Source organism: Elephas maximus, chromosome 17, assembly GCF_024166365.1.
Source record: "Elephas maximus indicus isolate mEleMax1 chromosome 17, mEleMax1 primary haplotype, whole genome shotgun sequence".
Taxonomy (NCBI): Eukaryota; Metazoa; Chordata; class Mammalia; order Proboscidea; family Elephantidae; genus Elephas; species Elephas maximus.
This window is the reverse complement of record NC_064835.1, coordinates 89,075,177-89,093,872: the sequence shown is the minus strand read 5'-3', so window position 1 is coordinate 89,093,872 and position 18,696 is coordinate 89,075,177. Positions and strand designations below refer to the sequence as shown.

At 53.4% G+C, this 18,696-nt stretch overlaps 1 protein-coding gene across 3 annotated transcripts in view; it reads left to right on the top strand.

Annotated features, from left to right (window-relative positions):
- Positions 1-18,696, top strand: part of KCNIP3 (potassium voltage-gated channel interacting protein 3) — a 105,171-nt gene that overhangs the window by 60,143 nt on the left and 26,332 nt on the right. The window contains exon 1 of one of the 3 annotated variants that reach the window (XM_049857227.1): positions 3,746-3,902. The exons of the other annotated variants lie outside the window; for them this stretch is intronic. Coding sequence (XP_049713184.1) covers positions 3,800-3,902 — 103 coding nt within the window. The 5' untranslated portion in view covers positions 3,746-3,799. Of the gene's footprint in view, positions 1-3,745; positions 3,903-18,696 lie in introns of those variants that run through there. 3 annotated transcript variants of the gene reach the window in all.

Sequence of the window (18,696 nt, the reverse complement as noted above, 5' to 3'; positions counted from 1 at the left end):
GGCACTCTAGTCTGGTTCCTATAAAATATAAAAAGGACAAATAAATTAAATTACGCACATGGGTCATCATGCGTTGGAACTGACTCGATGGCTCCTAACAACGACATGCCTGTTTTGCCCAGTAGAATGCACTGGACCCAAGGGAGGTCTTCCCCCACCCCACCAAGGCTGCTGGCCCCAGGAGAGCTGGGACTAGAACAACCTTGCTGAGCTGTTTTCAGGGAGTGGTTCCGCAGAACATCGTGTGTCCGGCCTAATCCCCCCGTAAAATCAGAAGACCTTTTGGAATCCTTGGGCAGGTAGGTGGCAAGGAAGAGTAGCATGGGGACATCCAGTGAACGGTGATCAAACTGACGGGGTCCTTGCCCTCAGCAGCTCACGGTGCAGCTGTGGTGAGAAATAAGAGGAGCACGAGAGGACACTGAAAACGGCAGGCAGGCGACCAAAGAGAACAGAGAATCATGTGGCTCAGGGAGCAAAAGCTGTGAGAGCTTAGCAAGGGGATCAGTGCAAGGCTGGGATGACCTGGCCTGGCTTCCTGGAGGCAGAGCAGGAGGGGTGTCTCCACTATTCCAGGCAAAAGAATGATCGAGGGCTCAAGGGGAGGTGCAAGCCTAGGCTCGGAGTGTACCCCCACACTGACCCCAAAGCAACCTGGGTCTCTGAAAACTGGGCAATCATTGAAGCTCTCACTGGGAACCCGGAAGATGCCCAGGAGCATCAGTAGAAACCGAGGCAGGGGCAGGGGTAGGTGCTAGCCTCAGAAGAGCCCCTGAGATGGCTTCCTTTGCTTGCTCCCAGGGCCTCCCAATCATCCTGAAGTCTTCAAGTGGGGGCCCCCCAGCCTTCCCTTATCACCTAAGGAAGGGCGAGCTGCTGCCTCCACAGGGCCTCCTCATCCTTGTTCCCACCTCTGTGACAGTCCTCATATCTTGTTCTACAGAAATTTGTATGTGCCCCACCCCAGCCTGTCCCCCTCCAAGGCAGGGAGCTGTGAAAGCACCACCAGTGCCCAGCATATGGGGCGCAGGGGTGTTGGGGAAGGGGTGAATGCAGGCCCTAGCAGACGGCCCTCTGGGAAGGGATACATGGGGCTGGGGTTTGTCTCCCAAGCTGGGCAGGTACTGCCAGCTGGCTTCCCTCTCCAGGTCCCCGGGAAAGGGGGTGTGGTGTGGCCTTCGTTCCAGCCTCAGTGGACCTTGTTGGCCCCAAGGCTGGCAGGCCCCAAGCTGGTGAGCAAGCAGGGGAGTCAGCTTCCCATCCATTAGGCCCATGGCCCACGTGGCTAATTCCGAGCGGACATTCTGCTCTCAGCGCTGGTATCCACTTAGGCATCTTTAATATTTTACGTTGCACAGCTAGGGGATCGATGTCTCATTTATAGCTCGGTGTTTATGGGCACCGGTTGGAGCTTTCACTGGGAAGATGCTCAGGAGCACCAGGGGAAACCGAGGCAGGGGCGGGTGCCAGCCCCAGGAGAGCCCCCGAGATGGCTTCCTTTGCTTGCTCACTTCTCTAGCCCCCCTGGCACTTCTGTCATCCGCTCATAAGGGGCTATCACAGTCCCCGCCACATGCCAGCCCTGGTATCATTTAATCCTTACAAGCCCCTGGAGGTCGCACTATCACCCCATTTTATGGATGAGGAAACTGAGGTTTAGAGAACCTAAGTACTACTACTAAGTGGTGGTGCTGAGCTCTTAACCAGGCCACTGATTTAGGGTTGGTGGTAAGTAGCTGGAGTCCTGATGGTGCAATGGTTTGGAGCTTGGCTAGTTGAATCCACCAACCGCTCGTAGAAAACCCTATGAGGCAGTTTACACTGTCCTATAGGGTCGCTATGAGTCGGAATCAACTCCAGGGCAGCACGTGGGTAAGTAGCTGGGACACAGCTGGGTTTTGCTCAGCACTCAGGTCGCCTCCTAGGTAGGTAGGCTTTTAAACACCCCTTGTGTGCCATGACAGCCATTTTCTCTGGTGACTGTTAGCCTCTCTGCTTAGATCTCTTACCTTTGGTCAGTGGAGATTCAGTGGGGCCACCAAAGAAATGGAACTAAAAGTTGTATAACTACCTTTCTTTAAAAACATCTTCAGTGACTTAGACCTTTAACCAGCTGTCTGAATGGACTGTGTGCTGGACGAAAGGCACTCCTGGCCCCTCTCCTCCTTGGGTTTCCACGGAAGCTGTGCAGTGCCCTGGGGACCCTCTGTCGCCTTCGCCAACTCACTCTCTGGGTTTCCGTTTCCTCGTCTGTAAAATGGGAAAAGAGGAATACCCACTGGGAAAGCCCTTCTGGGGATCACGAGTCCACGTAAAGGCTTGGCCCACACACGCGAGCTCCGGGAAGGCCCCCAACAGCCCCACGCTGCGGTTTCCCACCCGGCCCAGCACCTAGCTCTGCTCCTGGGGGCAGGACTTCGCAATGAGCATTTGTTAAACGACCCAGAGGATAGCAGTCTCCATAAACGGAAACGCTATTGTCCAGGCCCTAGGTCCAAACAGAGCTCACACTCACAGGCGGGAAGCGAAGCAGGGCAGACACGAGGAAGACGCAAGGACTTGGTGTTCTCAGCGCCCCGCGCTCCCCGCCTTTGTCCCGGGTGGGTCCGGGGGAGGGCAGCAGAGAGTCACGGCTCCGGCTCTCAGGTCCCCGAGCTTCTGGGCTGGAGCATCCCAGGCTCCGCCCCGCCACGCCGTCCCCCTGCTGCCCCTGCTGCCCACTTCTTCCTCTCTGCGGCTTCCCTTCACCTGCCCCTGGACGGGAAGAAAGCCATCCACTACCTAATGAGCGCGCTGCGTCCGCTCAGCTCTTCCCACAGCCCTCTTTACGGGGCCCGAGGCGGGGGGGCTGCGAGTCCTAGAGAGGAAGCGACTGGGCCAAGGTCACGCGGCAAAGTTAAGGCTCGGACTCTGGAGACTGCGGCCGGCGCCCAGACTCCTAAACCTCTCCGATTGCACGCGGGTTTCCACAACCGGAGAACTTTGGGTACCAACTTCTCCGCTTTCAAAGGGGCCAGACCAGGGCAGTTTCATCTCCGGCCGAGGGTGTATGGTTGTGGGAAATAACACGGGGCGAGGGGCTCCCCGGGTCTCCAAGTGCCAGCTCTGCGCAGGCCAGCGGAGCAGGACCGAGCGCAGCGGTGGCCCCCCTCCTCGCGGAGGTCACACCAAGGGCAGCAGCGCCCCGACTCCCCGCACAGTGTGGCCGCGGTTCCCTGCCTCTCGGACACCGGGCCCCCTCCCCAGCCACTTGGTGCCCGCCCTGCGCGGGCGCATCGGTAAACCGCGGACCGCGCCGTCTCCCCGGGGACGGCCGTGTCGTCGTGGCGAAGCGCCAAGCCCCGTCCCGGGCGGGACTGTGTGGGGCGGGGCCGCCTCCCTCCGCCCCCTGCTCGGTTCGCGCCGGGCGGGGACCTCCGGGTGCGCCACCCCGTGTGGTCCCCGCGCCTAGGCCAATGAGCGCGCGGGGAGACGCGATGGAGGCTGGGGCGGCCGGGAGTGCCCGGGACCCCCGCCGCAGCCGCCGCGCCCCCGCGCCCGCAGGGTTGGAGAAGGGGGCGACAGAGGCGCGGCGCCCGCGCCGGGCATGGAGGCGCCGCTGGCCCTCGCCGGCCGCCCAAGCTGCGCTCCGCGCCGCTGCGCCTCCAAGTTTGCCGGCTGACTCGGAAAGTTGCGCTTCGGCTCCGCAGCCGCACCGCGTCCAGCCTCGGGAACTGCCCGGGTCACCACTGCCGCCGCCCCCCCTGCCCGGGGCATGTGAGCCGCCGCCGCTCCGAGAGGCCAGGCAGCCTGGGCCACCATGGGCATCCAGGGCATGGAGCTGTGTGCCATGGCCGTGGTGGTGCTGCTCTTCATCGCCGTCCTCAAGCAGTTCGGCATCCTGGAGCCCATGTCCATGGAAGGTAATGCGGGGCGACTCCGCCCCTCCGCTGCTCTTTTCCAGGGACTGGCGGTCTATTGGGAAGGATGGATCAGCACCCACGCCCTGGGCTCGGGTACGCTGCGCTCCGCGGCCCTGGCAGCCTCGGTCGCCGGCTTCTCCAGGCTCCCGAGGGCTGGGCTTCGGACTAAAAGGGAAAAGAGGGGTCGGGCTCTGAGAAGCCCCAGAGGGGACAAAGCTGCGGCGCATGGAGTGGATGTGCGCGAGAGGTCCTTGGCGACCCCTTGAGCGGGCTTCTCCGGCCGTCTTAGGCGGGTCGGTGCGGGCCGCCCCCAGTAAGCACAACCCCGGCGGCGGGAGGTGGTGCCGGGTGAAGATGACAGGAAAGACCCTCAGCCAAAGGCGCCCGGCGGTGACGAGTTATGTGAAGCCCCTGCTGCGTGATGGGGCCGCCTTTTATCCAATTCTCCTTCCCCAGGCAAAGCTCAGGCCCACGGGATCAGTAACCAAAACCGCAGACTCCACGTTTCTGGGCCATTAAACCATTAACTGAGGAGCCAGATCTGCCCTTAATTCAGACAGTGGTTGCCTCCCTGGGACCCCGACAGACCCCCTGGTGCAGCTTCCCAGCCCTGTGGTACTCTCTTCCACTTCTGGTTAGGCGAGGAGGAGGGAACTCCTCCGGGACACACCCGGTTCTGAAGGGGCTTCTGACCCACGGGGCGGGAGCTTCCCCTTTGGGCAGTGTCTGCCCCGCGGCTCCAGACCTGGGGAAGGGGCCAGGCTGCCCTGCTCCTGCCACCTGTGCCGCTGGCTGCCCTCTCAGAGGAGGATGGGCATGCTGCCTGCCTCAGCGCTCTGCTGACCTTGCCCAGGCTCCGGCTCCTGGGACTGCAACCCAGAGGCCCGCAGAGGGGGGCCGGAGAACCTGGCCTGCGTTTCAGGCCACGGGAGGCTCCCTCCACCCCTTTCTGGGGACTGCGGAGGGGAGGAAAGGCACTGGGCGCAGAAGCAAAGCCCTCCCTCCATTTTGCCTTCAGAGGCCTGTGAAGTACACCGCCACGTGTCGCACAGAAACCAGGGTTCACGTCACCTTTTCTCTAGGCGAGCTCACTGAGCTGAGAGAAGGAGCTTGCTCAAGCCATCTCTGGGAGGCGCCACAGTGAGCTTTGGTGAGGGAAATAGCCCGTTGCTGGGCCTGCGCCTGACTGGACCCTGACCCTGGTGGAGAATCTGTAATAGGGAACTTGATGGGAAATACAGGCTCTTGGGATGGGTGCTGGGTGAGCATCCTGTACTGCTGAGCCCCTGAGGACCCGTGCCTCCCTGCTGGGTGTTCCATCCACTCGCAAGGTCCTTTCCCACCTGTGGGGGTGAGATGGTTGGTGCCTAGAGCAGCCATGGCACCTCCATTGCTCTTCCATGTTTCTGGGGCTTACTGGGACCACCAGGGGCAGGGGCGCACAGCCAGCCTCACTTCACTCGATACTGCAGAACTTTCCTCCTGACTCACAGTCCGTGGCCGTCTAAAGTTTCCCTTCCTGATGTCTAAGGAGAAGGGACTTCTTTACAAGATGAGTAGTGTGTATAACACCTGCTGAAAATTCACTTCAAGCTCAACGAGTTTCTCTTTTCTGGAACATGTGCCCAAACCTTGGACTTCCAGAGTCTGGACACAGTGGAGGGAGCACAGAGCTTCAGGGTCAGCTGTGTTTGGGATCCTGTCAGCCATACATAATTCTGAGCCTCGGTTTCACAACCTATAAAGTGGGGCTAATAATAATACCTGCCTGGCGGCCTATGTACTGCAGAGCTTTAGCCGGTCCAGGGACTTTAATGACACCCAGCACCATTCTTGGTGTGGGATAAATAAGCAGACGTTGTGAACCCTTGCTGTCACTGTAACTAGCAAGAGGACGATAACTTGCAATAACAATCGATTCACTGTGGAAAATGTCTCACTCAGGTCTTTCCCCCACCTGGGTGAGAGCTGTAGGCTCTAGCTGTTCTGTATGGATGGAGTGATGCCTGGGGGCAGTGTCTAGGGCCTGCCAGGTGGTCTGGGAGAAGCCCAGCCTGGATGGGGGTCATCCTCAATGCTCTATGAGGGCAGGAAGGGGGCTGCTGCCCCAGCTCCTCTCCAAGCGTGCGCGTGTGCAGTTGGACAAGTCTCTTGTCCTCTCTGAGCCACCATGGTTCTCATCTGTAAAAGACCAGAGTTATGATGCTCCTGGGATTGCTATGAACTAATGGATCTAGTTCTTGGAATGCAGCCATCTAGAAGTAGATGAAGAAATCAAAAGGCATTCATCTCTCTGCCCTGGGTGATACCATGGGTGGGGGGAGTCACCCTAGTCACTTCTACTGAGCAGTAATTGACCAGGGAGCCAGACACTTGATCCAAGACAAGGGGGCTAGGTCCAGGCTGGTTGTTTGACCATCCTGACCACTGGGGCAGATCAGGCAGCAGGGCTTTGGCCTGGCAGGAGGCCAGGCCACCTTCAGTGCGATTGACTCCAGGTGGTAGAAAGGCAGGCCATACACTGCTTAATCGAGCTTTCTCCTTCCCTTCCCCAGTGGCCTATGGGATATCAGAGATGGAGTGATTGTCAGTTTCTACCAGCCTTGCCGTGGCAAAGGCACAAGAGCCTGGAGCTGTCAGGATGGCCCAGAGTTTCACCAAGAGAATCTTAGCTTGGCTTTGGGACACGGACCCCACAGGGGCTGGACTTGGGGTGGGGTATTTGTCTTCCTCTTGATCAACTGTAGCTTTCTGAGTGGTACCTGCACTCAGTGTTTAACAGTGGGGCCTGAGGCCCAAGAAGTTTATTGATTCTGACTCACAGTGACCTTATAGGACAGAGTACAGCTGCCCCATAGGGTTTCCAAGGAGCGGCTGGTAGATTCGAACTGTTGACCTTTTGGTTAGCAGCTGAGCTTTTAAGCACTTTGCCACCAGGGCTTCAAGAGATCCATACAGCCCCTGAAATTATGGGCAAGGTTGTGTGTTTGCGTGTTTGTTTTTTCTGGAGTGCGGGGTCTGTTGCTGTGAGTTCATGTGCCGGTAAGGTTTGGAGGTTGGGCTCTAGGACTCTCCCTTGGAGCCTTGTTAGGCCCTGTAGGAGGGGCCTGGGTCTGAGCAGCTGTGACATGAAGAGATCATCCTTGTCTGTGTCTTCTGGCTCCCAGCATGGCAGGCAGTTTCCCTGCAGGAGCTCAGACACCTTGACTAAATAGAACCCCTGTCACGCTGGTCTCCCTTACAAGCTTTAGTTTTCTTCACAGCCCTATCCCTACCTTAAAGTAGAGGATATCTTGGTTTCTTGATGATTTTATGATCTGTCTCCACCAGGTTCAGTTCCATGAGCACAGGGCTGTGGTCTCGTTCACTGCAGCACCCCAGTGCCTAGAATAGGGCTTGGCCCCAAGCAGCTGCTCAATAATAAGTGTTGAATTCACAAGGAAATGAATCTTGCCAATAAAGAGGGAGAAGTGGAGGTTTCTCCTGGCCCCTTACCTCAGCCCCTCTACAAGCTGTGTCCTGTGAGGGCTACTGACCAGATGGGCACAGAGCGTGGGGCTCAGAGCAGAGGCGGGGGCAGGGCAGGGCCTGCTGCTGGGATTGCAAAGGCTGGGAGGTGGGAGTATGTTTGGTGGAATTGGGGAACAGTGGGGAGACTGGTGTCGTGTGGCTGGAGCAGAGGACGAGAAGGCCAAAGCAAGAGAGGCAGGTGGAGGGAGGAGGGCCAAGCTGTGTAGGGTGGCCCAGTTGTCATCAAGTCAGTTTCTATGCATGGCAACCCCATGTGTGTCAAGAACTGTGCTCTGTCCAGTTTCAAGGACTGATTCTTTAAAAGTAGATCACAGGCGTTTCTTCTGAGTCTGTCTCTGGATGGACTGAGCAGCCAGCCTTTTGGTCAGCAGCTCAGCGAGTTAGCCATCTGCCCCACCCAGGGCCTCCAGTGGTTCTTAAGGAGGCTGCATATTGAAATCACCTGGAGAGCTTTAAAAAAACCCCACCGTGGCTACCCCAGGACATTTGATCCTGAGCCTCTGTGGGTGGAGCCCAGGCACTGGACTGTTGAAAGCTCCCAGGTGGTTCTAATACGCAGCCATTGTTGAGAGCTACTGGTGGTTCTCAAAGTGTGGCCCCTGGACCAGCATCGTTTGGAACTTTGTTCCTTGAGTTGGTTCCGACTCATAGTGGCCCCAGGTACAACAGAACAAAACACTGCCTGGCCCTGCACCATCCTCACAGTCATTGCTGTATTTGAGCCCATTGTTGAAGCCACTGGGTCAGTTCATCCTGTTGAGGGTTGTCTTCGTCATCTAGTGCTGTTATAACAGAAATACCACAAGTGGATGGCTTTAACAAAGAGAAGTCCGTTCTCTCACAGTCCAGTAGGCCAGAAGTCTGAATTCAGGGCGCCGGCTCCAGGTGCAGGCTTTCTTTCTCTGTTGGCACAAAGAGGAAGGTCCCTGTGATGCATCAGTCTTCCCTCGGTCTGGGAGCATCTCAGCACAGGAACCTCAGGTCCAAAGGATTTGCTCTGCTCCCGGAGCTGCTTTCTTGGTAGTGTGAATTTCCCCATGTCTCTCTGCTTGCTTCTCTCTTTTGTATCTCAAAAAAGATTGGCCTAAGATACTACCTAACCTTATAGACTTCATCAGTGTCATCATCGATAATCCATCTTATTAGTGCCAGGACTTACAACATATAGGGAAGTTGCATCATAAGATAAAATGGTGGACAATCATACAGTCATACGAGGGAATCATGACCTCGCCAAGCTGACAGATATTTTGGGGGACACAATTCAATCCATGACAAGGGTCTTCCTCTTTTTCACTATCTACCAAGCATGATGTCCTTCTCCAGGGACTGATCCCCCCTGACAACATGTCCAAAGTATGTGAGACACAGTCTCGCCATCCTTGCTTCTAAGGAGCATTCTGGCTGCACTTCTTCCGAGACAGATTCGTTGGTTCTTTTGGCAGCCCGTGGCATATTCAGTATTCTTTGCCAACACCGTATTTCAGAGGCATCAATTCTACTTTGGTCTGTCTTATTCATTGTCCAGCTTTTGCATGCATATGATGCGATTAAAAACACCATGGCTTGGGTCAGGCACACCTTAGTCTTCAAGGTGACATCTGTGTTTTTGTAACACTTTAAAGAGGTCTTTTGCAGCATATTTGCTCAATGCAATATGTCATTTGATTTCTTGACTGTTGCTTCCATGGGTGTTGATTGTGAATCCAAGTAAAATGAAATCCTTGACAACTTCAGTCTTTGTTTATCATGATGTTGCTTATTGGAAACTTGTTAGGGACGCAGATTCTCAGGCCCCACCCTGGACTTGCAAAGTCAGAAACTTGGGGGTGGGCACGGCAGCTCGTTCATGATGAGCTCCAGATGGGATTGTGATACCACCCACATTTGGGGACCCCTGCTCTCCCCTAGGGTATAGGTTGTAAGCATCTGGCTTTTACTGTCTGGGAAACCAGGAGTCACCGTGAGCTCTGAGTTGAGATGTGACATGATCTGCCTTGAATTCTAACAGGGTCACAGAGGCTGCTGTCTGGGGAGCTGACTTGGGACGGAGCATGAGAGGGCAGTAGGGAGTCCTGATAGAGGCGTTTTCAGTCATCCAGGAGGGGACAGAAGAGGAGATGCGAGAAGTGGTCAGCTTCTGCAAAGGGGAAAGAAGAGAGGAGGCAGGGAACTCCTGAGCATGTGGAAGGGTGGAGCTGCCATCACCTGAGATGGGGAGGATGGGGGGAATAGGTTTGGGGGGAAGGTCAGTAGTTCCATTTTGGATGTGGTAACTTTGGGATGTTGTATTAATTTTAATCACTGCTGTGACAAATTACTACAAATTTAATGACTTAAAGCAACACAGATTCATCACCTTACAGCTCTGTAACGGGTTCCTGGGTGGCACAAAAGGTTAAGAGCTCGAATGCCAAAAGATGCACCTCGAAAGACAGGCCTGGTGATCTGCTTTCGAAAGCTCACAGCCTTGGAAACCCTGCGGAACAGTTCTCTTGTGCACACTTGGGTTGCCATGAGTTGCAGTCAACTCGACGGCAACTAAGAGCAGTTGTGTAGGTCCCAAGTGTGCAGCGGGTCTCCCTGAGCCAAGATCAAGGCGTCAGCAAGGCGGCGTTCCTTCCTGAGGGCTCTGGGGAAGCACTTCCTTGCTGTACAAATGGTGGGAGGAGGAGCGTCAGAACCTGTCTAGCTTCAGGGGGAACAATGACCAGGTTCAGCCCGAGGCTGATTCCTGCGGGGTGGAGTTCAGACACACCTCCACTCTCAACGTTTTTCCCAGTTCTGACACCAGCCATCCCTCCCATGGCACTCTCTACATCTCTTCTGGGTTTGATAATCCATTGCAATGGCCACATAGAACTCACAGACCATTAAAACACAAAAACAAAAAACCAAACGCATTGCTGTCGAGTCAGTTCCAACTCATAGCGACCCCATAGGACAGGGTAGAATTGCCCCATAGGGTTTCCAAGGAGCGCCTGGTGGATTCGAACTGCCGGCCTTTTGGTTAGTAGTTGTAGCACTTAACCACTACGCCACCAGGACTTCCTCACAGACCACACTTACATTTATATTAAGGAAATAACAAGGTACAACTCGGCATCAGGGTAAGGAAGCATGTAGGCAAAGTCTCCCTTCTGCAGTGCAGTACAGTTCTCTCAGCTCCTCTGGGCCGTGCAGGCCTCCTCTGGGCCCCCTGAGGAGAGCTTTCTCTTGGTCCTGCTGTCTGTCACCACTGGCTCTGCGGCTGGGCCCCTTCCTGGCCTCTCGCTGTCTTAAGTGTTATAGCCCTTGACCAGTGTTACAGTTCATTTACGAGCTTCCTTGCCTCCATTCTCTCTGCTTCCTTCTTCCTTCTGCTTCTTCCTGCTGCTTCTCTTCCTGCTTTCTGTCAGAAAAACTTCTGTTGGGCTGGCTATTTGAATATACAAACTCCTTGTTATTTTCAAGGCATGGCACTCCTACCAGGGCCACGAACTAACCAATCCCCTCTAGGTAGGCCATAGACATTTCATTTGCATAGTAGGCTATAACTCACCTTATTTGCATAGTCTGTTGGCCAATCCCTACAAGGTGCATACCAATCACAGTGCAGGCCGTACCCTGTTGTTGTTGTTGTCAGGTGCCACCTAGTCAGTCCTGACTCGTGGTGACACTGTGTACAACAGAAGGAAAGGCTCTTTGGTCCTGCACTGCCCTCACGGTCATTGTTATGCATGAGCCCATCCTTTCAGACACTGTGTCAGTTCATCTCATCGACGGTCTTCTCTTTTGCTGACCCTCCACTTTATTAAGCATGATGTCCTTCACCAGGGACCAATCCCTGCTGATAGCATGTCCAAAGTATATGAGACCAAGTCTTGTCATCCTTGCTTTTAAGGAGCATTCTGGATCTACTTCTTCCAAGAGGGATCTGTTGGTTTTTCTGGCTAAAACAGTCCACGGTATATTAAATATTCTTCTCCAATACCGTAATTCAGACGCATTGGTTTTTCTTTGGTCTTCCTTATTCACTGTCCAGTTTTTGCATGCGTATGAGGTGACCAAAAATGCCATGGCCTGGTTCAGGTGACCTTAGTCCTCAAAGTGACATTTTTGCTTTTTAATACTCTGAAGGGGTCTTTTGCAGCAGATACGCCCAGTGCAATATGTCGTTTGATTTCTTGACTGCTGCTTCCATGGGTGTTAATTGTAGATCCAAGTAAAATGAAATCCTTGACCACTTCAATCTTTTCTCTGTTTTATCACGGTGTTGCAGTTGTGAGGATTTTTTTTTTTTTTTTTTTTTTATGTTGCAGTGCAGTCCGTACTGAAGGCTGTGGTCTTTGATCTTCATTAGTAAGTGCTTCAAGTCCTCTTCACTTTCAGCAAGCAAGGTTGTGTCATCTGTATAACATAGGTTGTTAATGAGTCTTCCTCCAATCCTGATGCCTGGTTCTCCTTCATAGAGTCCAGCTTCTTGGATTATTTGCTCAGAATACAGATTGAATAGGTACGGTAAAAGGATACAACCCTGACGCACACCTTTCCTGACTTTTAACCACTCAGTATTCCCTTGTTCTGTCCAAACCAGTGCTTCTTGATGTATGTAAAGCTTCCTCATGAGCACAGTTACGTGTTCTGGAATTCCCATTCTTCACAATGTTATCCATAATTTGTTATGATCCACATAGTCAAATGCCTTTGCATAGTCAATAAAACACAGGTAAACATCTTGTATTCTCTGCTTTCAGCCAGGACCCATCTGACATCAGCAATGATATCCCTCGTTCCATTTCCTTTTCTGTATCTGGCCTGAATTTCTGGTAGTTCCCTGTTGATATACTGCTACAACCATTTTTGAACAATCTTCAGCAAAATTTTACTTGCATAAAGTTTTTGGTTTTTGGTTATGATATTAATGATATTGTTTGATAATTTTCTTATTCTGCTGGATCACCTTTCTTTGTAATGGGTACAAATGTGAATTTTTTTCCAGTCAGTTGGCCAGGAAGCTGTCTTCCATATTTCTTGGCACAGATGAATGAGCACCTCCAGCGCTGCATCCATTTGTTGAAACATCTCAATTGATATTCCGTCAATTCCTGGACCCTTGTTTTTCGTCAATGCTTTCAGAGCATCTTGGACTTCTTCCTTCAGTACCATCGGTTCTTGATCATATGCTGCATTCTGAAATGGTTGAATGTCGACCCATTCTTTTCGGTACAGTGACTCTGTATTCTTTCCATCTTCTTTTGATGTTTTCCGGGTAGAATCCTTTTCTAGGCTTGAATTTTTTTCTTCGACCTGGCTTGTTCCTCCCTTTTGTAGCCTAGGATTAGACAAAGCGTATCAAACCAAGTTGTTTACAGGTTTACAAAGTAAGTGTCAATCAAAAGTAACCAACCCTCTGGGGTAGAAAACTAGGGCAAAGGTAAGTCCTCAGGGCCTAGGAGAAAAATCTCCCCAACTGTTTACCAAAAAACCAAGGCAAAAGCTACATAAAGGAACTCATTCGGACATACTTGCCTTTTCCAGCTTCTAGAAGTCATAAAAAAAAAAAAAAAAAAAAGAAGTCATAGCACGTTCTTTTGGCTCAAGGCCCCTGTCTTAGTCATCTACTGCTGCTGTAACAAATACCACAAGTGGATGGCTTTGGCAAAGGGAAATTTCTTCTCTCACAATTCAGGAGGCTAGAATCCGCAATTCAGGGCATCAGCTCCAGTGGAAAGCTTTCTCTCTCAGTCAGCTCCGGGGGAAGGTCCTTGTCATCAATCTTCCCCTGGTCTAGGAGCTTCTCAGTGCAGGAGCCCTGGGTTCAAAGGACATGATCAGCTCCTGGCTCTTCTTGCTTGGTAATGTGGTCCCTCTCCTCTCTGCTCAATTTTCTCTTTTATATCTCAAAAGAGATTGACTCAAAATGCAACCTAATCCTGTAAATTGTGTCCTCCCTCATTAACATAACTGCCTCTAATCCAGCTTCATTAACATCATAGAGATTAGAATTTACAATACATAGGATGATCACATCAGATGACAGAATGATGGACAATCACACAATACTGGGAATCGTGGACTAGCCAAGTTGACACATTCTTGGGGGACACAACTTAGCCCATAACAGCCCCCCTCATCTTCAAAGCCAGCAACATCGGTCTAAGCCCTCACACTACTCTCCTTCTGAGTCTCTCTTCCTGTTCCCTCTCCCACTTTTAAGGCCTGTGTGATGGCATGATAGCGCAAATGGTTAACATGCTTGTCTGCTAATTGAAAGGTTAGAGGTTCAAGCCCTTCTCAGTGTGCCTCAGAAGAAGGCCATGGCAGTCTACTTACGAAAAATCAGCCACTGAAAACCCTGTGGAGAACAGTTGTACTCAGACGCTCATGGGGTTGCCATGAGTCAGAATCGACTGCACAGCAGCTGTTTTTGATGACATTGGGCCCCCCCAGATAACCCAAGATTATTTCCTTTTTTAAGGTCAGCTGACTAGCAACCTTAGCTCCGTCTGCAACTTTACTTCCCTTCTACCTGTAACTGACTATTCATAGGTTTAAGATGTGGGTGTCTTTGGGGTGCCATTTTTCTGCCTGCCGCAGATACTTACAAAAAACCGAAATGGAAACACCAAGGAGACACAGGATGTACACGTCTGGTATCCAGGGGAGCAGTCGGTTCTGGAGAGGGAGGTTTGGGAGTCATCGGCCACGTGGCTGGAGGGGCTCCAAGGGAGTGAGAGAGAAAAGGGACCAGGTCTAAGGACTAAGCCCTGGACTCTCCAGTGTTCCCAGATCAGGGAGAAGGGGCGTGAGGAGGAACGACCCCTGAGGTGAGGAGGCTGGAGGCCTGGAAGCAGAGGTGGAGTGAGTGGGGAGGGGCGGCAGGGGGGGGGCCTTGCCCCGGGCACAAGTCCAGCAGGGCGCCAGACAAGGTGCAGAATGACATTCCAAGGTGCCTCAAATAAGAAAGGCGCCTGACTGAGGCAGCCGGACAAGAGGGGGGAAGGCATTTAGTGGCTGCCATCAACGTCTGTTCACCTTGAAACTGGGGGGAGGGCATTTAGATTTCCCTTGGGCACTCCTTAGCCTTTCCTCAGGTCCCTGCCTGGAAGCCAAGGGAAGAACAGGTTTCCATGAGGACTGAGGGCCGGATCTCTGGGTCAGAAGTCGCTGCCTGGGCAAGTCATCTGAGCATGAGACCTCACCACCGACTACATAGCCCCTCTGGGAACTAACTGCCTGCAGTTCAGACCACCTGGCTGCAGGTCAGGGACTGACTAGGTAGCCTCCCAAGGCCCTCACCTGCGGGCGGACGTCAGGCCTCTCCTGGTCGTTATGGCTGCTGGTGGGGTGGTTGTGGGCCCCAAACATCAAAGGGGGACTGCTGCCCTGTGTGGGGTTGGTGCAGCGTGGCCACCAAGGCCCCATGTCAGTGTCTGAGGAGGGTGTGTAAGCATCTGCGCCTAAACCTGGTGCTGTGTTCCAATGCCTGGGACTGCACCCTTAGTCGTTTGCCGTTTGGATTAGCGAGCAGATATGAATGTATGGTGGGAACTGGGGATGAGGCCTGCTGGGGGCAGGGGCTGTGTTCTAATGGACGAGTTAAGGCCCGGGCATCACATGGCCCCTAGAGGCCTTCAGAGCCATCCTTCCTCCAAGCTCGTCTCCAGCCATCACAAAAGGCTGGATTCTGTCCAGCAAGCCCCCCCCGCCCCACCGCCACAATCCCCAGCCTTAGCTGGGAAGAATAGCACCAAAGCACCTTCCAAGGCATGCAGAGACACTTGACCAGCAGCCACCCTGCAGCCTTCCTGCACATGCTCCAGCACTAGCGTGTGACGTAAGTGACTAGTTCAGGGCTACGGTAGGACTCCCAGAGGCCCCAAGTCTGCAAGGATTCTGGGGCCTCCCTTCAGTAAATCAAATTTTGTATTGAAAGGCATTATTAGTGCACCGAAGACCATGAGTTTTTGCTTGGTGACTACGTTGATGCTTTTTGAAATATCAGATTGTTAAGAAAACAAAGCCAAGCACAGTGGCCCTGCCTCGCGGGTCACCTCAGCAGGAGCTGGTCTGCCTGTTGGCTCCACCGGCCCTGCCAGCCCCTGGCTCCTACTGTGTCCCAGGCACTGGTCACAGGAGGGGGCACACAGGTGACTTCGGAGCATGGGTCTGAAGGGGCGGGCGGCAGCGTGTGAAGGTGCTGCAGTGTGCCTCGAGACCTTGACCGGCAGCTTGGAGAGCAGTGGCCGGGGTAGGGGGAGAGCTGATGGAGTGAGCTCAGGAGGGACTGGAGACACAGAGTGTAGATGGTAGGGCGAAAACCTGATGGGGTGAGTTCAGGAGGGACTGGAGACAAAGAGTGCAGACGGTAAGGGGAAAGCCTATGGAGTGAGTTCAGGAGGGACCGGAGACAGTGTAGACGGTAGGGGGAAAGCCAGTGGAGTGGGTTCAGGAGGGACTGGAGACAAAGTGTGTAGACAGCAAGGGGAAAGCTGGATAGAGAGAGTTCAGGAGGGACTGGAGACGAAGTGTAGACGGCACTTTGGGAGAGTGTTGTTACAAAGGGAGCAAAGATGGGTGTCAGCGGGCAGAGGGAGTAGGCTCAGGAGGTTGTTAAAGATTCCACCGCTGTCTTTGCTTTGTCCTTCCCTGGTGGAAAGCTGCAGGCAGCCTCCAGGGGAGCCTCGCTGAGGGGTGCGGGGCAGCCCAGGGAGGCCTCAACAGGCTCATGCATTGGAGTAGGCAAAGACCCCTTTCCCACCCTCTTCCAGTGCCTGGTGCGTCTTCGCTCAGTGAGGTAAAGATTTGGAACCCCTTTCCCAAGCCCCGTTCCCAAGCCCCTGCAGGGTGTGTGGGAAGTCCCCAGCCTTGAGGGCCCAGTGGGTCCCACACAGAGCGGAGTGGCGTAGGGCATGGGACAGGAGCAGGGACTGGGGATATTATGCATTTGTAATCTGTCGGGCAATTGTGCAGCTTTGGGACGTTCAACCTGAAAACAATTTCGAAAAAACCGGTATGAAACTAGTGTTATGAACTGAATTGTGTTGCCCAAAGATATGTGTTGGCATCCTAACCCCTATACCTGTGGATGTAATCTCATTTGGGAATAGGGTTTTCTCTATTATGTTAACAAGGTCATAACAGTGTAGTGTGTGTCTTAAATCTAAATGAATTTTGAGATATAAAAGGAGTAGATTACACCCAGAGAGAAGCAAGCACAGGGCGGGGGGGCGGGGGGGGGTTAGATGCCATGTGGGAATCTCCGAGGAACACCAGGGCTAGAGAAGCTGAGACGAGGATTTTCCCTAGAGCAGACAGAGCCTTCCCCTAGAGTCGGCACCCTGAACTTGGACTTCTAGCCTCCTGAACTGTGAGAAAATAAATTTCTGTTCCCTAAAACCAGCCCCTATGGTATCTCCGTTACAGCAGCGCTGAGAAGCTAAAGCCTCTGGCCTTTGACAAAATGCCTGTTTGATAGAGGGGTTAAAACCTTATCACTGACTCCTTGGCTCCAGCGGTCACTTGGGCGGGTGGGGGGTGTCCAGGACTAGCCCTGGAGAAGGGAGGAGGGCTGAGCCCAGGGAGAGAGAAAGGAAGAGTGGAGATTGCAGGAGCGTGTTGACTTCACAGCTTTGCCCTGAGCAGGCTCCTGGGCTTGTTGAAAACGGGCTGTGGGAAGTGACTTCTTGGATTCATTAGTGCCCAGTGTGCCCTGTAATTGTGAACTTGGGGAATGTTGCCTCTGGTAGCTCCTAAAAGATCTGGCCAGGGTCTCTGCTGAAACAAACCCAAGAGGGACTTCTGGATTTCTCCTGTGCAGGACCCAGGAGGGCCCCAAGGGTCCCTGAGAGCACGTGGGATCCCAGTGCTGGGCCAGGTGCTGCAGGAATCAAGATGATGGAGCTGGGCTCTCTGCCCCTAAGACGGGTCCAGCAGGTGTATTGTGGAAATAGTCTCTCAAGGAAGGGCAGCCAGGCCCTCAGGAAGGAGGGTGGGGAAGGGTCTTCAGAGCCTGGGAACAGGGAATTGGCACTTGTACCCCAGGCAGGGAAGATGTCCTCTGCCCATCATATTCTGCCTATCAGTACAGTTTTCAAAGTTAAAAACATGACTCTCACTTGTTGACTCATTAATAAGGGAACCAGAAGGGTAGCAAAGCTGTTCCAGAAACTGGTGCTGTAATAAGGTTGCTAAATTAGAATAAAAACTAGCTAATGTCCTACAGAGCAATAAAACCCAGTAACTTTGGGGATTATATTTTCTGAGAACGGAAACATTGTCATGTCTAGTGGACATCAACCATCTGCAGTTTATCAGTCTTCTACGAGATGAGGTCTTGGGTTAGAGCCAGGGCCCATCGGTCGTGATAGTAAGTTACCTTTACACGGTGCTGTAGCCCGGTGTTGGAAATCCAGACAGCAATCTTTCTGCCTTATCTTCAAGTTCTGGGTCGTTTACCTCCTGTGTCCTGGTGGATGGCACCAGCAGTCCCCAGATTCCCCGGTCATCTGCCCACCCTGCCCTGGCCCATCAGCGGTGCTTTCCTCTCCAGCCTCTTCATCGCTTGACTGAGACCCCCGTGGCCGTCCTGGAATGTAGATCAACAGCCTTCCTCCTGCTTTGGACCTTTCAGTGGCTCTCTGTGCCCACACGTGCCTTGACGCACCTTGGTCCCTCTGCCAAGAATACCTTTGACCCCTGCCTGCCTGTTGTCACTGGACCTGGGTCTTGGAATGTCACCTCTCTCTGATTCCCCTGCCCCCTCCATGCCTACGGGTGTAAGCAACAGGGAGTGTTGGGGCCTGGGGCAACCACAGGAAGTAGGCCCTGCCTCTACAATAAAAACAAAAAGCCCAAACCCTTCGCTGTTGAGTCGATTTCGACTCGTGGTGACCCCGCGTGTTACAGAGCAGAACTGAGCTCCCTGGGGCTGTGACCTTTACAGCAGGACATCACCAGGCCTTTCTTCTACAGCACCACCAACCTTTTGGGCCACCCGGGGCTCCAGACCTTGTCTAGAGACATTACAGTTAAAACCCGAGACAGGAGCCCATGTACCCACCCAAAGAAACATAGCTGTGATCCATCCCACCTGGCGTGTGTTCCAGGGTTGGGTGCAGCAGCGAGCGGACCAGAGTCCCTGCTGAGGTCAGCATGGGGAGGGAGAGACAGTAAGCGGAGAACTGTGCACAGGTCAAGGAGCCCTGGTGGCACTACTAATAGCTAACTAGGTCTCGGCTACTAACCAGAATGTCAGCAGTTCAAACCCACCAGCTGTTCC